The 21,169-nt window shown below is 43.3% G+C and overlaps 1 protein-coding gene across 1 annotated transcript in view; it reads right to left on the bottom strand.

Annotated features, from left to right (window-relative positions):
* The window catches only part of cacna1ab (calcium channel, voltage-dependent, P/Q type, alpha 1A subunit, b), a gene marked incomplete at its 3' end in the record, with an annotated part of 133,621 nt that overhangs the window by 36,166 nt on the left and 76,286 nt on the right, over positions 1–21,169 (bottom strand). The window contains 17 exon segments of the mRNA XM_084006627.1: positions 385–481; positions 1,031–1,158; positions 1,747–1,897; positions 2,577–2,674; positions 3,103–3,168; positions 3,260–3,376; positions 8,033–8,116; positions 8,471–8,581; positions 9,083–9,247; positions 9,378–9,579; positions 10,852–10,989; positions 11,479–11,639; positions 12,107–12,206; positions 19,817–19,923; positions 20,228–20,287; positions 20,736–20,865; positions 20,949–21,081. Coding sequence (XP_083862753.1) covers positions 385–481; positions 1,031–1,158; positions 1,747–1,897; positions 2,577–2,674; positions 3,103–3,168; positions 3,260–3,376; positions 8,033–8,116; positions 8,471–8,581; positions 9,083–9,247; positions 9,378–9,579; positions 10,852–10,989; positions 11,479–11,639; positions 12,107–12,206; positions 19,817–19,923; positions 20,228–20,287; positions 20,736–20,865; positions 20,949–21,081 — 2,048 coding nt within the window.

The following is a 21,169-nucleotide window of genomic DNA, read 5'->3' as shown; positions in this document are numbered from 1 at the left end:
TCAGGCTGAATTCAAAGTGAACACATCAGTGTGGGTTTCCCAGCGTTCAGTCAGAAGACAGCAGCGAGTGCAGTGCACCACTTGCATGCTTTCACACACACCGCTATCGATGTGTGTGTGTGTGTGTACAACAGTGTGCGTGTGTGTGTGTGTGCATTTCCTGCATTGTCCCAAACATTCTCATTGTCATGTCAGAATGCAAGAAACAAAATGGTGAAATGATAAAAAAAAAAACAAGTGAATAATGCAAAACCCAAACCAAATGAAATTCTGAAGAATTAGCGTTTAAAAGGTGATAAAAGAGCGACATTCATTCCAGTCTCTTAAAAAAAGGCGAGCAGAGTTTGTGTTTAAGTTGGTGCTTTAAGGGGGTTTGGTCCAAACCTTGCAGGCCACCCTATGTGGGCATTTCTTGCCAAGGCCCAGGGGAGGGGAGATAACTCGCAATAAACTGTACATATCCTTATAATGTATGCGCCCGCTGCAAGAAAAATACAAGGAGGGGAGGTTAGGGAATACACAGAATACAGAGAGAGAGAGAGAGAGAGAGAGAGAGAGAGAGAGAGAGAGAGAGAGAGAGAGAGAGAGAGAGAGAGAGAGAGACAGAGAGACAGAGAGAGAGAGAGAAAGAGAGAGAGAGAGAGAGAGAGAGAGAGGAGGAGGAGAAGCATTTATTTACACTGAGAAAATGAGGTGTAGGACACCTTCCTCTCATCCACTCCTGCAGACATTCATTACAGAGGAGGAAGAGGAGGAAGAGGAGGAAGAGGAAAGAGAACTCTCAATGTGTGAGAGAAGGCAGGAGAGAGAGAGAGAGAGAGAGACAGCTAGATAACTCTGCTCAGACAGGCCCGTTTTAACCGACGTAGATTCCGTTCCATCACAATGTGTCTCGGACGAGCTCCGTCTTTTCCCCCCATTTTTTCAGTAGAAAAGGAGTCAAGGGTTAAGAGTTACTTTTACATTCAGCGGTCCAGACGTGTAACAGTTTCCTGCGCCTGAGGGCGTTTGTTTTCGGAATGCGACTCACCAGGCGGCGGGGTCGTACTCGGCCCATATCCTTACGTACTCGTCCAGGTGATGCGGCCCCAGGATGGACGAGTCCCTGGTCAGGTACTCAAAGTTGTCCATGATGACAGCCACGAACAGATTCAGCATCTGTGAACGAGGACCAGACATGTAAATGTATTATGTTGTTTATTCTACAAACAGAAGACAACATCTATTTGCACATCCGTTCATCCAGGAAGAGGCCAATGTCTCCCCTTGTGGTCAGCTGCAATACTGCAGCCCAAACATCATTTTCCCCCCGTAGGCCTAAGTGAAAGACCCTGACCAGAGCAGACCCTGGTCGGACCCTGGTAGGACTGGTCGGACCCTGGTAGGACTTGTCGGACACTGGTAGGACTGGTCGGACCCTGGTCGGATTGGTCGGACACTGGTAGGACTGGTCGGACCCTGGTAGGACTGGTTGGACCCTGGGAGGACTGTTCAGACCCTGGACGCTGTGATTGGCTATTGTATGTTTTTAGGGGCGGGACTTAGTGGAGAGCTTAAAAAATAAATCTACACTATAAACAGTAACAAAGGCGGCTTATTGAGAAATATCTGATATCATTAACTTCAGGTTTAACGTTGACCCTCTAGCAGGGAGAAGTAATCGGATTCAGTATTAAATTCAATTATAATTAAAACGGCACATTCTGATGATTGAACTGGCTAAAGGGCCAGTCTGAGTTTCCTCACCAGGAAGGAGCAGAGGAAGATGAAGGAGACGAAGTAGGTGTAGGCGAAGGTGCTGCCACATTCAGGTTCTGTGTTGCCTGAGTCCGGGTCGCATTCGTTCCCGCCCAGGCACGCCAGCATGATGTCATGCCACGCCTCGCCCGTGGCGCTCCTGCACCAGGAAACAACAAAACAAGACTTTCATCGACAGAAATGTGCAAGTAATGGTCAACTCTTGTTTAATTTGTGTTTTTATACTATTTTTCATTCGAGAGAGGGGGGCAATATTCAGAGAAAAAAGTGGCAAATTTGTTGTTTGAGTTAATTACAATACAAGCGGCATCTATGCTAGCTTACTTCCCATGACATTCATGTTTCTAATGAATCAATGAATCATCCCAACTGTGACAACGCTTCGTTAAGGTCCTTAGGGTGATGATGTTGAAGCTTATTGTTGGTTTTATTTATATGAGGACAAATTTTCATCTTATGCGTGTTTATTGATCGAGGCGGTTGGGCTAAGATGCTAGCGGTAGTTTTCGCTTGTTGTCATAGCAACGGCAAACATCCGGTGTTAGTGGAACCAAGCAACTTGTTTGTATCGGCTATGACAAGTGAAAATGAATTATATATATTTTTTCTTATTAAGCAAACTTTCCTGCACATCGGTCCTAATTGCACATTTAAAACATAAACCCGTTCTCTAACACTTTACCCTGAAATATAATCATTAATTTTTGTATTGTTGTCTCCATATCCATTTTCCATAATATATTGATAATATTTTAATTTAAATACACATATGGGAATGATAATACATGGATGCATTTGAGAAATCCTAGAGGACTCGCCTGAACAGCAGCATCAGGGCCATGATGAAGGTCCGGAAGTTGTTGTGCTCGTTGATGGCGCAGTCTCTCTCTTTGCTCAGCGCCAAATTCCCAAACAACTAAACACAGACAGAAAGCAACATTGGGTGGCAACACGATAAGTTGCTAACATAAAAGTTATTGAGGTCATGTTCATAATTCGTATATTAAGGTCATGTCCGTGTACGATAAGTAGCTAAGATAAGAATCATTGAGGTCATGTCCATATATTGTCCGATAAGTTGCTAAGATAAAATGATTGAGGTCATGTTCGTAAATCATGCCCTTACTTAAAAATGAACATTGTTATGTCAATATATCATATGGTAAGTCGCTAACGTAAAATGATTGCGTTCAAGTCCATATATCACACATCGAGACTCAAACGTAAAAATTATCTAAGTCACGTTCATATATCGTACAATAAATCGCTAATATAATTGTCACGACAGGCCTACAATCTCGTATATCAATTAGATACAAATTGAAAAGGAGTCTCCGTACTCACCTGCATGCCGATGATGGCGTAGATGAAGAAGAGCATGGCGATGAGCAGGCACACGTACGGCAGAGCCTACCACAGATGAAGAAGAAGCGTTTAGAGGTGAGAGCATACGCCGTGAGCGTATCCACGCTAACGAGCGTATCACGCTAACGAGGGCTACCTTAAAGGACTGGACGAAGGTCCACAGCAGGATCCGGATGGTCTCTCCCTGCCGCAGTAGCTTGATGAGGCGAGCCGCTCTGAACAACCGCAGGAAGCTCAGATTGATGAAGTTATTCTACGTCAGAGGAAGAACACAGTCAGTTCCACTGAACGCCGCGGCGGCGCGACCTCCCTCGAGCAAACGCAAAAACCAAAAATCAACAGCGGAGGAATGAGAGGTCAAAGAGAGAAAGGGGAGGGGGTGGAAATCATAAACATAACGGCTCTCAGATACAAATATAAACGGGAGAAAAGAGGAAGGAAGGAAAAAAGAGAGGAAATCATAATTCAAAGAGTCTAAAGGTCGTCATCCAATCAGGTACAGCAGAATGCCTTTTTTTTTTTTAAAGAACCAAATGCACTGATCTGTGGGGGGCAAGCAGGCCACACAAGATGGAGTACAGTGCACTGTGCCTGTCAACCACACACACACACACACACACACACACACACACACACACAAAGAGCGTGGCTCAGGGTCGTCTGTGACACCAAACTATTTAAACGTTTGGAGCGATTTTCAGCCAATCAGCAGCCGTCGTGTAAACGAGTCGGCTGAACTTTATTTTTCACACTTGGGTTGAAGTTTTAATCATTACGTTAGTTTCCTCTGCTCTATGCTATTTTCTTGTCAACCACATCTGTTGCTAGGCGACGCAAACAGGGAAATCCTCTGTAGACCAGAGGACCGTCTCAGTCTGGCCTTCGGAAGAACCCGGGGTCAATGTAGACCATGGAGGAAGCGTCCGCTGTATTTGCACGATTTAACGTGTTTTGGGGAAAGTGTTTTCAGCCCCAAAAACCTGGTCTGGGGTTCACGTGGAGCGTTGGATCTGATGCAGATCATCGGAGCCCGATCTCAGAACCCATCGGCCACCCATGATGGTCGAGCCTCTGGGGGGGGCAAAGGGTTTATATCTCTGAGGTTCTGGTGTAGCCGACGAATATCTGGGCCGAGACCTGCTTTTTCCACATGCTGCTCATTTTTTACCGTCCGAAACTCAAATCCGAGTATCAAGTAAAAAGCGAAATCATCGTCAAACGATAGTCGAAAGGTACCCAGACCGCATTTTAGCCAAAGCATTCCTTCCCTTTTGCTACCAAAATCTTGTCGTGTTGTCTGCAGATTTTGCATGTGAAGGCAATCAATTTGTGGACTTGAATCGGAGCCAATACTGAACGTTATCGTCGGCACGTTCTCACGCCTGATTCGTTAAATCCGGCTGACTTTCACCCAGGAGAACAGTGTTTCATAGTTGAGTCAATGTTGAATTCTACTAAATTACTATGCTGCTAATGTAACGTAAAGTAGTTTACGCAGGTTTCACAATGTGACAAAAACATCACGTAAGTGATGTCGCCTACTTAACGACGTGAAACCCGAACCCTTGAGGACTCGGACCAAGTGTGAAACTGATTTGAAACACTACGGCGCTGCAGTTCGACCTAATGAACTGCTGATTTTTAAACGGTGTCACAGAGAGAATACTGAAATGTAAAACAGCCAAACTCTGCTGCCGTCTTTGTGGCTGACAGGTGAGGCAGGAAGAGGCGGAGCATGAGGAGGAAGAGGGAGGGGGAGGAGGAGGGGGGCGAGCGAGGCAGCCTCGGCGCAGACCTGGTTCGGCATGGCAGCATACTTCTGGAGGGTCTACATGCAGACCAGTAGGGGGGGCCAAGCACATCCGAAGCTCCGGTTCACACATTCATCTAGTTTAGTTGCACTGAGGGGTTCTACTTACTAGAACATGAACAAAGTTCTGGTAAAAACTAGCTGGTAACACTTTCATATCTACATTTTAGGGTCACTGTAGGAAAAAAAAGGAGCTGAGAGAGGGGGGTAATATTCAGAGAAAAAAGTTGCAAATTTGCCGCTTTAGAAATATATATAGCCGATATATAAACGAGTTGCTTGGTTACGCTAACACCGGATGTTTGCCGTTGCTATGACAACAAGTGAAAGCTACCGCTAGCATCTTAGCCCAACCGCCCCGATCAAAAAACACCCATAAGATGACAGTTTGTCCTCAATAAAACCAACAACAAGCATCAACATCATCACCCTAAGGACCTTAACGAGGCGTTGTCACACGTTGGGATGGTTTCATTAGAAACATGTATTGCCCCCCTCACTCGGCTCGTTTTATTTATTTATTTTCCTACAGTGGCCCTGATACGTCGTCGTATAATGTTACTAAGAGTAATATTTGATTAATTTTGTTATAGGCATTTTTTCACAGCAGCCGTTTTTACATCGCAGGTTTAATTGATCAAATTAATTATGGTCCCATTTAATTTAGTGTGCCAACATGTACGATACTGGGACCCTTACACCTAAATGGAACAGGGCCACAATTACTGTGTTTATCCTACAATGAATAAAAATAGTCAAAGTAGAAGTTTATAGAAAAACAAACAAAACAAACATGTAAAAACGGCTGCTGTGAAAATAAGGCCCTTAACTTGCAGTTTAATTTCACCAATCCACCTTAACATTTCACAAATCCACCTTAAATTAGTGAAACGCTGTAGCTTCTCCTACGATTATTACTACTAACACGTGTTTTTATTACTTTCTAGGGAATCGAATAAACATCTATGTACGTGTAAAACTGTATTATTAACAATGAGCCTCTTTATATCATCAAGTATAAAGAGGTTAAAGGTCGTCATCCAGGAAGCACATGCACCAGTGGGGGGATGGGGTAAGGGGGGCGAGGTAGAGGGTGTTCATGGGGGGAGCGGGTGACCAATGAGGATGCAGCAGAAAGCTTTGAGAGATAAATTACAAACCAACCAGATTCTACATGTGCCAAGATGTAGAAAGATGAATGAGGAGGGAGTTTATTTTGTATTTTTTCGGTAAGTTGAAGGACATTGTGACATTTGTGGTGTGGGAGGAGGGGGGGGGGGGTTGGTCGGTGTTTTATTGGGCAGGGGCGAAACGCACACCATCACCATCATCATCATCACAGCACCACCACCACATGTGTCATGGCGCAGCACGGATGGAGAGAACACGATGAAGGATTTCATAGTGCATTTTGATTGGATGGATTTTTTTTTTTTTTATCAGAAGAGGAGGGAGTGGGGGGGGCGAAGGGCGCCAACAAAGCAGAGAGGTTTAAAGAAAGCATGTAAAGAGATAGAAGAGGAAGACGGAGTCATTATGGGCGTCGTTAACAACAACAACAACAAGTCAACAACAGCAGTTAGCAAACGTTCGGCCCCTCTTTGATGTCATGTAGCGCTCGTTTTTTAATTTAGCGTTGCAAAGTAACGAGTTCGTTCCAAACGAATTGTGAAGTCTATTAATTTTGTATTTTTGAGGAGGAAACCAGGTGGCGACCTCCAGTTCTGAAACGTGAAAAATGTTCATTTAGTGCATTATGGTCCATTTAGAGTCCAACAGACCAGAAAGCAGGGGATGCTTTAGCCAACATGAACTAACGCTAGCTTCTACTTGATGAGCTGAAGCAGCATGTCTGCTGACAGAGAATCAATCAGATGTCTGAAAGGATCAGTTCAGTGATGGAAACACCGCTGACGTGCTTCAGACATCCAAATGTGGCCGGAGGCATCTTTAATGATTGCAGTTTTTCTGCAGTAATTAACACAAACACGCCGGATGGAGTCAGACGACTTCAGTAGAGAGTTTAGTTCATTACTGAAACCAAAACACACAATCCAATTTGCTGTTTTGGCGTGAAGATAAAATAAATCTGCGCCAACTGGACAAACACAGAGGGGCTGAACTTACTGGAGAATTACACAAATACTGAATCTCAAATCTAGAATCATGTTAAACTCAGAATAAAAACAGACTTACAAACACCAAAATCACAGTCAACAGAGAGATAAACATCACATTAACACACAATCGTTGATTGAACCCCAAACACTCACAGTAATAATGCATAATAATAATAATATCCAGAGTAACTACGATTTAAAAGTGGACAGAGCAGCGTTTTTAATCATGTGGCGATCCAAATGTGGTCTTACAGACGGACCTAACAAAGCATGACTCAGCACTTTTTACTGATCATCATCATGATGGAGTTATTTCAGCATCCTTTTCATCTGCTTATTGATATTAAATCACAGATCAATACTACATTCTAGGTTCCTCTAGCTGTGGTGAACCAGCCCACGTGGGTCTTGCTAGAATCCAGCTTGGTGAAATCCACCGAGCCCCTCTGGATGATGTCATGATGATGTCATGAACCCAGACAGGAGGGGGTCTGGTTTCCTGGTGGATCTGGGACTTCAACATGTTGAAGCAATAGTGGTGATTTCAGTCCTGATGGAGGAAACCTGGTTGGGGTCTACGTGGAGGGAAGCCCCGCCTCCTCTCTGGGGATAAGCCCCGCCTCCCCTCTGCCCAGCATGAATGACGTGAATACATTTCTATTAAATTCTGGTGTGATGGAGGAAACATCAGTCCAAGACTCATGTTTTAAAACTGTTTCAGAAGCTTAGATTCATGGAATTTCTTGATAGTTATAGTAGTCGTCCTCATGTGCAAATATAATATCTTCATGTGGATCTGGAATATTCTGCTTGTGAAGTAACGTTAACGTCTTGATAAATAACTCAGGATTTTTGGATGAGAAGTTTTGCTTGTTTGGATTTTAAATAAAGGATTAGAGTATTAGCACCAAGTTATGAGACAAAAACAAAAGAAAGGAAATAAAACCCCCGCGGCGGGGAGCGTCGCCCGAACACTTACCCCTAACTCCGTCACCAAGATGTCCGTGATGCTGCCGAGGACCGACACAAAATCAAAAATGTTCCAGGCGTCTCTGAAGAAGTTCTGTTGGGGGAAAAGAGAGCGAGATGTTAGCCCGACCAATCACATCGTCCCGCCGCTGAATGCAGGGACACGCCCCCCACCCGCCAGTGTAACACCAGTGGTGGTGTTACCGTGGAGACCGGCCACGAGGAGGCCGATAGCGTGAATGTGCTCGGGGTTTTTTGGGGACAAGAAGAAGGTGCTCTAGATCTGTCGCCCGAAATAACCGCTTCATAAATTAATAATAGGACGGAACACGGAGGCCTGTATGTTTGTTTTTTTCCTACAGTGGCCCTGATACGCCGTCGTACCTGTAGACCAGGACGACCGAGATATACTGCATATACATATATATATATATATATAAAGTCTTACCAGAGGGCCGAAAGCGATGACCTTGAGGACCGACTCCATGAAGAAGAAGGTCGTGAACACGATGTTGAGGTTCTTCAGGACATCGTCGTACGTCTTCGACGCGCCGTCGAACTAGAAATCAAAACGAAGAGCGGAGACAAAAGTTGTAAAAATAAAGCTGCATTAATAACATTTTTGTCATAATTCCACAAGCTAAACATCTCACACACGACTTAATTCAACATTTCGGAATACATTTAAATAAATACATTTCGACTAAAAAGCCTCAAACACCATCGATTTTTTCCTCAATTGTATTATTTAAAAAAAAAAACACACATTTATCGTAAATCTTAAGTACATCAAGCTTTTCTCCACATAATATTAAACAAACAGGAAGATGTATATTTGCTTAATATAGGTTGTATTCATGTTAAGATGGATTTTTGGACATATTTACATTTTTGGAAGAGGATCAAATAACTTTGAGGACCCCCTGCAGTAACTAGATCTCTGCTCTAGAAAACCACCCCGCTCAGTCCTGGTTCTGGTTTCACAGAACCAGTCGAGCTGCATCGCTGCAGCAGGTCTTAGTTACTGACGTGGGTCATGTAGACCAGAACCGGGTCCTACCTTCATCATGAGGACGATGGTGTTGAGTGCGATCAGGGCCATGATGCTGTACTCGAAGGGTGGCGACACCACAAACTGCCACATGCGATACTGGAAGCTCAGCTTGTTCTTGGGCATGTGGCGAGTCAGAGGCCTGGCGTTGATGGCGAAGTCTATACAGGCTCTCTGTGGGGGGGAGACGGGGGAGACGGGGGAGACGGGGGAGATGGGGGAGACGGGGGGACAGGGGTCGCGGCTGCATTACTCTGAACTCCTCACCAAGCTTCACAAACACAAAGAACCCTTTTTGGCTCACCTCGTTCTTTTCTAAACTGTAGTCCTCCATCATCTTATCGCCCTGCTCCTGGAAGGTGATGATGATGAGGGCCACAAAGATGTTGACGAAGAAGAAGGGGAAGACAACGAAGTACACCACGTAAAAGATGGACATCTCCATCCTGTAACCTGGGCTAGGGCCCTGGTTCTCATAGGTGGAGTCCACGGAGTGCTTTAACACCCTGCGGAGGGGGGAATAATAATTATAAGAAACAATAAATATATATAATATAATCAAAACAGCTTCAATCCATGCAGATTATCAGATGTAATTAATGTTAATTTGATTTGTATTAGGGGTAGGACTCCTTTTCAAACATTTATTTATATATTGATGTTGTTTATTTGTTTTATGTTATTATGGGCTATCTTGTTTTTGTTGTTTCTGTTCTTTAAAATCAATTTAATTGATTATCACTTTTTTAAATGTTAAAAATAAAGTTTATTCTATTCTATATGTAAAATGTTTTTATTTTTATTATTGTTTCTTTATTTCATACGATTAAAAAAAGATGAAAATAAATAAACAAAAGGAAAATTATATATTATTATTATTATTAGATTTATTATTACACAATTCATATTTTTATATTAAAAATAATATAAAATCTGTTACATATTATTATATATAGACACATAACATATTCTTTCATTATCCGTCTAATGTACAAATAAAAATGTGAACTTTTCATTCATATATTAAAAATAATCAAAATAATTAAATTACTTAATGTATTGAAATTCCCAAATGAGGGTAGTAAATAATAAATATGTCATAATTAGGCTTGTTTCAATTTCATGTCACGATTATGCAGCTAAAATAATCTCAATTGCGGCGATTATCCCGCTAATTATTAAACTCTTAAAATTATGGAGTAATATTTTTGTGAAAAACAATCAAATAATCTTGAATAATTTGTGATCATGAATCATCTCTGCGTGATTAAAAAATAAATAAATAAATAAATATTTGTTTCCCCGTATTTTTCCAGTCACTTATGATGATTTATTCACAATCATGTAAATTCATATAAAATCCTATATCATTCCGTCACTGGTCATAATAATAATAATCCACAGCAAATTTGTTTTTCGGCTCCATACTTATGGTTTGAATTGATCTCTTAAATATGTGTAGATATTAGACTATTAATAATCTCATAATTTACAAGACTTCCCCACTGTTTTTATTTATTCTTTTGTAGATAGTCTTTTATCTTGTTTTTATCTCTTGATGTCTAATGTAATGTACGGTGTTCTTGAGTGCCAAGAAAGGCGCCTTTAAATAAAAAGTATTATTACTATTATTAACATCTCGATTTTTTGGGATACAGCAGTTTAAAATTACACTTAAAAAAAAAAAGAAGATGATTAATACAGATCAAAGCCAAACCCACACAATTCTAATGTGTGTGTGTGTGTGTGTGTGTGTGTGTGTGTGTGTGTCCACTCACTGCGGCCACCCCTCTCCCGTGGAGACCGTGAAGAGGGTGAGCAGGGCCCAAGCCACGTTGTCGTAGTGAAAATCGTACTTCTTCCACTCCCGCTTCTGAGCTTTGACCTCCTCTCTGTCGTACACCAGGTACTCGCCCCTGGAGGAGTCACGACCACACACACAGCGGGAAAGGTCAGCTACCACACACACACACCACCTACCTCTGTTACGTCAGGTTGAATAATCCTATTCAGTAAACCTCCTCTAGGTGGCAGCATCTGCACAACTGACTTTTCTGTAAAACACATCTCTGTGGTGCAACATGAGCACCGGTGTTGCACCAGATTCTGTGACCCGTCAGATTCTGTGACAGTTGAGGTGTGTCACTGAAAAAAGGCTTAATAAGGAAGATGATGATGATGATGATTATTATTATTATTGTTATTATTATTTCTGTGGATTCAAAGCTTTTTGGATGCTGTTTTGTTCTTGCTGTGTAATATGTCTGCTTGGAGGGTGGATTCGGTTCTGATGGGTCACAGAATTTGGTGCAACACCGGCTTTGCTAGTTTTATCTAATAAACTGGACAGAGATCCGCTAAGGTACCCGACGTGATCCAGAACCAAAAGACTCTGGGACACAAACCTGCAGTCTCGCTCAAACTCTTTGGATTCGTCGGTGCAGAAGAAGAAGCGGCCTTTGAAGAGCTGCACGGCGACCACGGCGAAGATGAACATGAAGAGCATGTAGACGATGAGGATGTTCAGCACGTTCTTCAGGGAGTTGACCACGCAGTCGAACACGGCCTGAAACATGGGAGACACGCGTTAACGGACACGAGCTGCACGGGTGATCAACCTGAGACCCCTGTTCATTAAAATAAAAATAATATTAATAATAACAATATGAATAATCTAAAAATAATCCATCCATCGTCTACCGCTTATCCTGAATAATATATTAATAATATTGAAAATTATAATAATAATAATAAAATAAATCGCTTTTTTAGATGCTCAAAAAAACTTTACAAAACCAACTAAATCAAAGAAAACAGAAGAAAACAAGCAAAACAATATATAGATAGATAGATAGATAGATAGATAGATAGATAGATAGATAGATAGATAGATAGATAGATAGATAGATAGTGATATTGATATAAAGTGTGTTTTTTTTGGCAAATATTGATAAACAGGTAAACATCATGGGAGGGAGGGGGGGGGGGATCTCAAAGGGTTAAAAAGGTGTTTGGACTGGCAGAGTCCCTCACCTTTAACTTGGGGAGCCGCTTGATGGTCTTCAGAGGACGCAGCACCCTCAACACACGCAGCGACTTGATGGTGCTGATGTCTTTGCCCTTGCTGCTCCCCCTAGAGGTCATCCGAGGAACAACAACAGAGTCAGAGGAGCGTTTATAGAGAGTGAAGACCAATAAAAAGGGCTTTTTATCTACATGTGATGTACTTCGACCAATCACAGCTCTTACAGTCTCTTCTTCTGGAGGAAAAAAAGAAACTTTTTCTTTTTGGGGTGCACGTGCAACCTGAAACCGAAGTGAAGGGAAGCGGGCATCGGCATCTCCCCAAACCTCTTTCTTTCTTTTTCAGTGAAACACGCTGGTTCTTCTTTTTTTTTTAGATGTGGAGACATGAAAGTTTGAAATACGACATATGGCGAGGATTATAATGTTGATAGATAATCCTGACGTTTTATAGGTTTCACATAGCTTCCCCTTCATCAGAATTCAGATTTCAATCAAAATAAAAAATAATCAGGAAACGGAGGCTATGTGAGGCTCTTGGGGTCATGACTTAACAGGTCACATGACACAATCAACGGGCGGAAAAACGGCCCCCGAAGACAAACTTGTTCTTCTGTAGTTGAGTTGATCTTTACTGTAAGTGGATGGACCATTTAAAAAAATCATTAATTAAAATAAATTAATAAAACAGGAAGGCCGGAGCCGCCAAGACTCAATCTCTAACGATGAACTCGGTTCTTGTGTCAGAAAAAAAACGCAAGACAATTCAATTGGAGGCCTATTGATCGAGTCTGAGCCTCTGAAGTTATGTGTGTGTGTGTGTGTGCATGTGGGGGGGGATTGTGTGAGACCCTGATCCATAATCAATAGGCCTTTCCTCCTTTGAAGCCGAGGAGGACCGAGGTCTCTCTATCAGAGCAGCCGGAGAGTATTAGCGTAAAGCCTGGCGAGGCCATAGGTGTCAGGAACTAAACACACACACACACTCACACACTCACACACACAAGCATAATGTATGAGTGTTGTTAGTGCCACGGTTTCCTTGAACGGCACATTAAGGTGATGCTCCACAACCTGAACGCCGTCTGTGGATGATCAGATTGGTGTCCACAGCTTGCATTTGTTTTGAAAACCAGTAGAAGGAAGTGACCATATTTGGACTGTGGAGGAGCGACGGCTGGATCTAACAGCCCGAGCAGCACACATATTGGATCTGGATCCATGTGGATTCTGGTTGTGAAGCTGCTCACAAAGTTAGCTTCGTAATTCAAAGTCAACTTTACAGCTAAGTGTTAAAGTCATCTTAGTAGCTAACTAGCATTGGTAGCGACCTGTCAATCAGCAGGTAAGCCCCGCCCCCTAAAGCATCCCCTGCTTTCTGGTCTGGTGGACTCTAAATGGACCATAATGTACTAAATGAACATATCATGCTGGATTGAAGAAGACTTGAAACTAGAGATTGAGACCATAAACTCATGTTTACAATGTTTACAGAGATAATACATCAAGAGAGAAGTAGGACCATTTTCTCATAGACTTCTATACAACCAGAGAGGAGTCGCCCCCTGGTGGCCAGCAGAGAGAAGTAGGACCATTTTCTCATAGACTTCTATACAACCAGAGAGGAGTCGCCCCCTGGTGGCCAGCAGAGAGAAGTAGGACCATTTTCTCATAGACTTCTATACAACCAGAGAGGAGTCGCCCCCTGGTGGCCAGCAGAGAGAAGTAGGACCATTTTCTCATTGACTTCTATACAACCAGAGAGGAGTCGCCCCCTGGTGGCCAGCAGAGAGAAGTAGGCTCATTTCAGCAGAGAGGATGCAGCTTTTAGGCACTTCAGCCTAGGCTTCACTTCTCAGAACCGGGAGGTTGCTGCTCGGACCACGTCTCCTCCCAGTGTGGACTAGCTCTCTCTTTATACCACATCTCTTGTTCTACCCATAATGCACTGGGTGGAAACAGATGCCAGGTTGGAGCATGACTTCCATAATGTGACAGAAAGAGAGACAGACAGCAACAGAGACAGAAGAAGAAGAGGAGGGAGAAAACACACAGAAGGACAGACAGACAGGCACATTGATAGAGAGACACTGACAAAGACAGACAACAAGACACGAGAGAGACAGAGAGAGAGAGAGAGAGAGAGAGAGAGAGAGAGAGAGAGAGAGAGAGAGAGAGGGAGGTAGAAACATGGAAAAATACATCTCTATGAAAGACAATCAGAGAAGGAAGGACAGCAGGATGGTTGTATTAATATAATTATATGATTTTTTAAGAATTAAGGAATTATAAGATTATAAGAAAACAGATATTATTAAGTTGCTTTACAGTTTATTTTCTTGCATTTTAATGTCATCAATGTCACTTTGTAGCTTTCAGAGCTTTTAGATTTACATATTATATCGTTAACGGTGGTAAATAAAACGTAATCTGAAATGCAGAAAGTTCTGGTTACAATTTTAATTTCGTTAATAACTCGTAACTCCCTGAAAAAGATTGGTCAACGTATCTAAATGTGACAACGTAACATGTTTCACGTGTTTTCCTACGAAATGTCAGCATCTGCAACGATACGTGACAAACAAGTGAAAGTTTGGGTTAAACTAACGACATAAGAGTCGTAGATTTTCAGTGGTTACTGCTTTGTGTTTTTTAAGATTTTTTTACTATTCCATGACTCGATTCTTAATCAAATAAAAAAAATGTACAGTGCGATTTATTCCGAAAAAATTAGCGTTCTGTTCAAGGTATGTACGATTTTTCTCTGCAGCTGAAATAATTGTCAGACTGACATCGTTTTTGAGAATGTGACTCATAATATATCCTTTAAATAATAATAATAATAATAATAATAATAATAATAATAATAATAATAATAATAATAATAAAGTAATCGATGCTAGCGAATCACAATACAAAGCGAAGTATCTTGATAAAAATCGTAAATCGAAGTCATATATAGTCTTATACACAATTACTTGTGTATAAGACCAGTAAGCTACCTTACATTTTATATGATTTATTTAGTAAGTAGGTAAAACAATATAATATTATGTATTTAGTAAGTAGGTTTAACAATATAATATTATGTATTTAGTAAGTAGGTTTAACAATATAATATTATGTATTTAATAAGTAGGTCCAACAATGGAATATTATTTATTTAGTAAGTAGGTAAAATAATATAATATCATTTAAAGTGAACATTGAACATCTTTGCTTCCTCTTGCATTACAATATTTAATGATGTCCTCTTTTATGCAACCAGGACTTCTCTTAACCCGTCTGTCTGCTGCTGCTCTGCTAGAACCTGTCTGTCTACTGCTGCTCTGCTAGCACCCGTCTTTCTGCTGCTGCTCTGCTAGAACCTGTCTGTCTGCTGCTGCTCTGCTAGAACCTGTCTGTCTGCTGCTGCTCTGCTAGCACCCGTCTGTCTGCTGCTGCTCTGCTAAAACCTGTCTGTCTACTGCTGCTCTGCTAGTACCTGTCTGTCTGTTGCTCTGCTAGCACCTGTCTCTGTCTGCTGCTCTGCTAGCACCTGTATGTCTGCTGCTCTGCTAGCACCTGTCTCTGCTGCTCTGCTAGCAGCTGTCTGTCTGTCTGTCTGTCTGCTGCTCTGCTAGCACCTGTATGTCTGCTGCTCTGCTAGCACCTGTCTCTGCTGCTCTGCTAGCAGCTGTCTGTCTGTCTGTCTGTCTGCTGCTCTGCTAGCACCTGTATGTCTGCTGCTCTGCTAGCACCTGTCTCTGCTGCTCTGCTAGCAGCTGTCTGTCTGTCTGTCTGTCTGTCTGCTGCTCTGCTAGCACCTGTATGTCTGCTGCTCTGCTAGCACCTGTCTCTGCTGCTCTGCTAGCACATGTCTGTCTGCTGCTCTGCTAGCACCTGTCTATACTGCTCTGCTAGCACCTGTCTGTCTGCTGCTCTGCTAGCACCTGTCTGTCTGCTGCTGCTTTGCTAGCAGCTCTATGAAGAATTACCTTGACGGTGGGAGGAGAACTGGATCGCTGCATCCATTTACACCGATTCTTATCTCTCCACACCGTAATGATCCATTAGAGCCGGCTTACATCACAAAGTGCCCTCATTAGATCTGCAACCATCTAGTGGGGTCTTTTTCTCTTTTGTTTTAAATCAAAGCTCTTTTGCATGCACATCTGCAGCGGGGAAGGAAAGAAGCGTTCAGTCTTAACAAAGTCGCTGGTTCCAGGTTTTCTTGACGTGTTCGAGTCTAAAACTCAAGAAACCAGGATTTGTGTGTATTGCATCATACACACACACCATTGGTGGAAGAGACACTGCGATCGCATGCACTCGTGTTTCTTTCAGTGTTTGTTTTGGAGGATGGAGGGAGCCAGAAGCACGGTTGTTATTGTGTGTTTAAAACCCATGAAATAAAAACAGGAAGCCATCGACCCTCCGACCCTCCACCTCGGTACGACGGTTCTGTGTGTGTGTGTGTGTGTGTGTGTGTGTGTGTTTGTGCGTGTGGCTCAGCCCTGGAGCAGATGGGTGAAGGGGGGAGAGATGGTGGAGAGGGGGGAGGCAAAGGTGAGGTCTTAATAGGGAAGGGATAGGGGAGGAGTTAACAAAGGGGGAGCGGTCAGTGGAGGAGGGGGAGGAGCATCCTTCTCTTCGGCAGAGAGTCATGCTGTGGAGGGTGCAGCAGTGGAGTGACTCAACTTGTTGTTGTTTGTGATATTTTAACTTTGATCTCACTTTTTGCAGCGTGTTGATGGAGTTAAAGGGGCGACACGGTAAACAGGCATGAAACTTCCCTGTTGGTTACTCACATTTATGGGCATTTATTTGTTTTGCTTTTCAAGTGTTCTGAACTTTTAGGTCCATATATGCAAATGATCTTAATGCATATGTGCTAATTTGCATACATTTCCAGAAAATAAATCTTCAGTTAAGATAGGTTTTTTTTACATTAGAGTCGTAGGTGAAAATAATGACAGAATTTCAGGATACTGTCAAAAGTCATAAAGAATTCTCCATGTTTTCAGTAATAACATGTTGTATAAACGAGGCGTTGAATGATATGACAACAAAGCCCTCTGTTTTAATCTTCAGAACAATGAAAGGAATTAAAGTCTAAAGTTTGGTGGATGTATGATAGATATTATTTATTATAATAATCATCTGTAAAACCTTGCATGTGCACCGTCCTGGTCCTTTGGGATTTACTTTCAGAACGTACTGAGAGGTCAACTAACGCTAAGACGTTACTTGTGTTTCGGCTTTTTCTCACAGTAAGAAAAACATCGACAAACCTCAGTTCATGCCTCCTCAAGCAAATCTAGTGACTTTAACATCTAGTGGTTTTGCATTCAATCTGACGCCCCTTTGATGGAAGCTTTTTAGCCGCTAAGATTCACGGATCTTCCACATCCGAGCGTCATGGACGCCGTTGTCATGCCGTCTGCCCGGATCACGCGGCGCTGCGTTGAGGTTCATGCAGTCACCTCAGGCAGACATGCACCGGACATCCACAGAGCTGAGGAGGATGCACACGCAAGCTTCTCTCTCTCTCGCTCGCCCGCTCACTCACAAACACACACTCAGCCCCTCCGGTTGCATTCATCATACATATTTAATTCATATGTATTCATCTATATTCTGCCTGAGCTTAATAACAAATCATTCCACTGACCACACCCTGACCCAGCATGCCTCCCCCCTTCCCTCCCACGTTCAGGTCCGACGTTCTTCCCCCGGGTCGTGCAGAGGAAGGAGAGTTAAATACCTGAGCCTCCGGGTACGTTATGAGTGTGTGTGTGTGTGTGTGTGTGTGTGTGTGTATGTGTGTGTGTGTGTGTGTGTATGTGTGTGTGTGTGTGTGTGTGTGTGTATGTGTGTGTGTGTGTGTGTATGTGTGTGTGTGTGTGTGTGTATGTGTGTGTGTGTGCGCCATGGCGGCGGCGTTCTTCCCCCCATGGCGAACAGTAGCCTGGGCACTTAAAGGGTTAAAGGTGTCTGAGGCGCCCGCACCCTCACAGACGGACCACCAGGGTCCGCTGGAAGGAGGGGGGGGGGGGGGTAGGATGGAGTGGTGGTTCGGTTGGAGGCAGGATGTTGCCTTGGATGGTGGTGGGAGAGGGGGGGGGGGGGGGGGGTTGAAAGTTGTGTGTGGTGGAGATTGGAGGGGCAGACCGGCTGATTACATATTAAATATAAGGGTGGAGGCGGGGGGTTGGAGGGGGGGTAACAAGCTAGGGAGCAATGTGGGGCACCAACATACAGCACTGCAGCAAGAACTTGTCCTGATGTAAATGATCGGATATGGCGAGAGGAGAAACTACGCCAGGAACAAAGTCCCATCCATTCAGCGAGAAGCACCTAGAGGCAATTCCTGCTTATTTAGCAATGTTAGCATGCTAACGTGGTGAATAAGCGTTAGCATGCTAACGTGGTGGATCACGATCTTATCTAACCACTTTGCCCTCGATTGGAAGGACAAATAACCACGGTGTCAACGTTATTTATAACGATGAGTACAGTGAAAAACGTACGCGCTACGAATTAAGGAAGTATTTGTTGCTATTCTACATGTAACTCACATAACTCTAAATGCTTTTTGACGGATGCCAAAAACGCAGAAAATCGAACCTGTTCCGAAAACATTTTTGACGGACGAAGGTTTCGGAGTTGGTGTGCAAACAGCATTGACACAACAGATGTTGTTTTTTATAATAATAAAAATAATAGGATAATAGGAAGAGAGAAACGGTCTTAGTGTGCAAAAGGCCTTTAAGGTGGTTTGAAGCGATCCAGCGTTCCCTTGTTCTCACAGTCTTTGCTGTATGTTAGGAATAGCAGTCGGAGGGGAAGGCCGATGAGGCAGGGAAATCTGGTAGACGCGTAGGAGTTAAGGAATTTAGATGCAAGAAAAGAGGAAGGGATGACTCACGATCTGGTGAGTGGAAATATCAGAGCGGCCAATAGATGAGAGAAGGGGACAGGACCCGGGAAGATCAGGGGGGAAAAGAAGATGTTGAGAAGGTGGTGCTTTATATCAAGTCAGACAGTGAACTGGGAATGAGGTGTGGGATCGGTTTGGGGGTGATCGTATCTGGGTTTCGTGAAAGTTGGGTGAAGTCAGGGTAACTACACTCTAAAAACTAACTTCACTCCTCACTTGAAACTACAGAAAGAACTCCGGAAAAGTTGAGGCGTTTATGAATTACTGTGATGACAGTTTCAAAAGGCACACCTCAGGGTAAACTCTGAGGTCTCCTAAAGATTGCATCAAGAACAATGTAAATGTTACAAGGAGCCCCTTTTTTCTTTTTTTAGAGTGTAGCTCAGGGGTTGGTGATTATCATCCAGAACATTAATACGTTTGGGATGACGGGCAGTTAGTCCAGATGGCGGTGGACGATGAGGCGTAGAGAAAGACCTGCTGATTCAATGCCATTTGTGTTAATGACCAATGAGGAGATAGATATAGAAATGGAGAAAAAGGGTAGGGGACATGAAGAGACAACGACGAGACTACAAGTAAATAGTGAAAGAAACAAAGAGAGGAAAGTTTACAGACACAAAGAGTCGATGGAACAAAGATGAGGACAGAAGGTTGAAGTACAGGAGAGAGATATCGGCATCGCCGGGTGTTTCGGGCGAGAAAGGGTCTTTCTGTGGATGGTGGAATGTGTGTTTGTATGGGTGGAGGGGGGGTGTAGATGTTGAAGATGAGGGTTGTGGGGTGGGGGGACTTACGTGAAGGCGAAGGCCACCAGAGCACCACTAACCACTATAAAGTCCAAGATGTTCCACAAGTCGCGGAAGTAGGAGCCCTGGTGGAGGAACAAGCCCAGGACCACTATCTGGAAAACACAGAACACATTCAGTACAGCACACAAACCACCAGTCTACCAGCACACAGGAGGGGGGGGGGGGGGTATGCAGAAACGTCTCATACAATAACATGTTTACTCTTCAATCCTTATAATCTGAACCGTTTTCAAAGATTTCACTTACCCCTAAAACAGACGAACATACAGTAACTTAAACAACACATACAACTCGTAGTCAGACAAACACCAATATTTACTTTCACTGTAAAAATAAACAACATACAATTATGCAAAAATAACACACACACACACACAAACAGTGATACTTTGTTACCTTGATCAACATTTCAAACGTGAAGACGCAGGTGAAAACGTAGTCAAAGTAACGCAGCACCTGATGGGCGAGAGACGATGATCAGAGAGAGAGAGAGAGAGAGAGAGAGAGAGAGAGAGAGAGAGAGAGAGAGAGAGAGAGAGAGAGGGAGGTGATCAGACACCAATAATAACCACTCATCTAAAGCAGAGATTTTCAACCTGGGGTCCGGGACCCCTAGGGGGTCAGCAGAGTTACTGCAGGGGGAATCTGTCAACAATTATTATTTTAATGTCTTAGCATTGTATACATACATCATTACAAAGTACTGTTATACATGTTACTATAGGCTGCACTACACATTATTATTCACCGGATTAACACAGTTTTATATGATATGTAATAGGGGGTCCCTCCACCGGCTCTATGGGTCTTGGGGGTCCTTGGCCTGAAAAACGTTGCAGAGCTCTGCTTAAAAGGCTGCAGAGACAGAGAGGGCGACAGCAGGACAGACAGACGGGTGTCTCACATTGTTTCGTGGTGAGTCGGGGCAGACGGGGTCCTCGGCGGCGAGGGCGATGCTGCTCATGGCAATGACGGACAGGATGCTGAACTCAAAGTACTTCAGAGTCAGGATGTAGTGACAGCACTTCCGAAACCTGGCGAACACACAAACAAAGTGTTTTCTAGGAGGTTCCACAAACCTGGTCCTGGAGGAGGACAAGAGTTGCAGCACACTCACGGGTTGGTGGTGGACATGATGAAGCAGGAGCTGTAGGGGGGCATCGGTTTGGGGCCGCCTTCGTCGTCTCCCTCGTCCTCCTCCTCCTTCTTCTCCTCGCTCTTCTTCTGGTCTGTGTTGGCGTTCTTGTTCACTGAGCAGAACCAAAGCAGGACGAGGAGGAGGATTTGGACAGACGGAGACAGAAAGAGGTCAGATTCACCGGAGCGAGACTGAAAACA

This window comes from Eutrigla gurnardus (assembly GCF_963514095.1).
Source record: "Eutrigla gurnardus genome assembly, chromosome: 3".
NCBI classification, from domain to species: Eukaryota; Metazoa; Chordata; class Actinopteri; order Perciformes; family Triglidae; genus Eutrigla; species Eutrigla gurnardus.
Note: the sequence above shows the minus strand (reverse complement) of the source record. Positions and strands in the feature narration are given on the sequence as shown.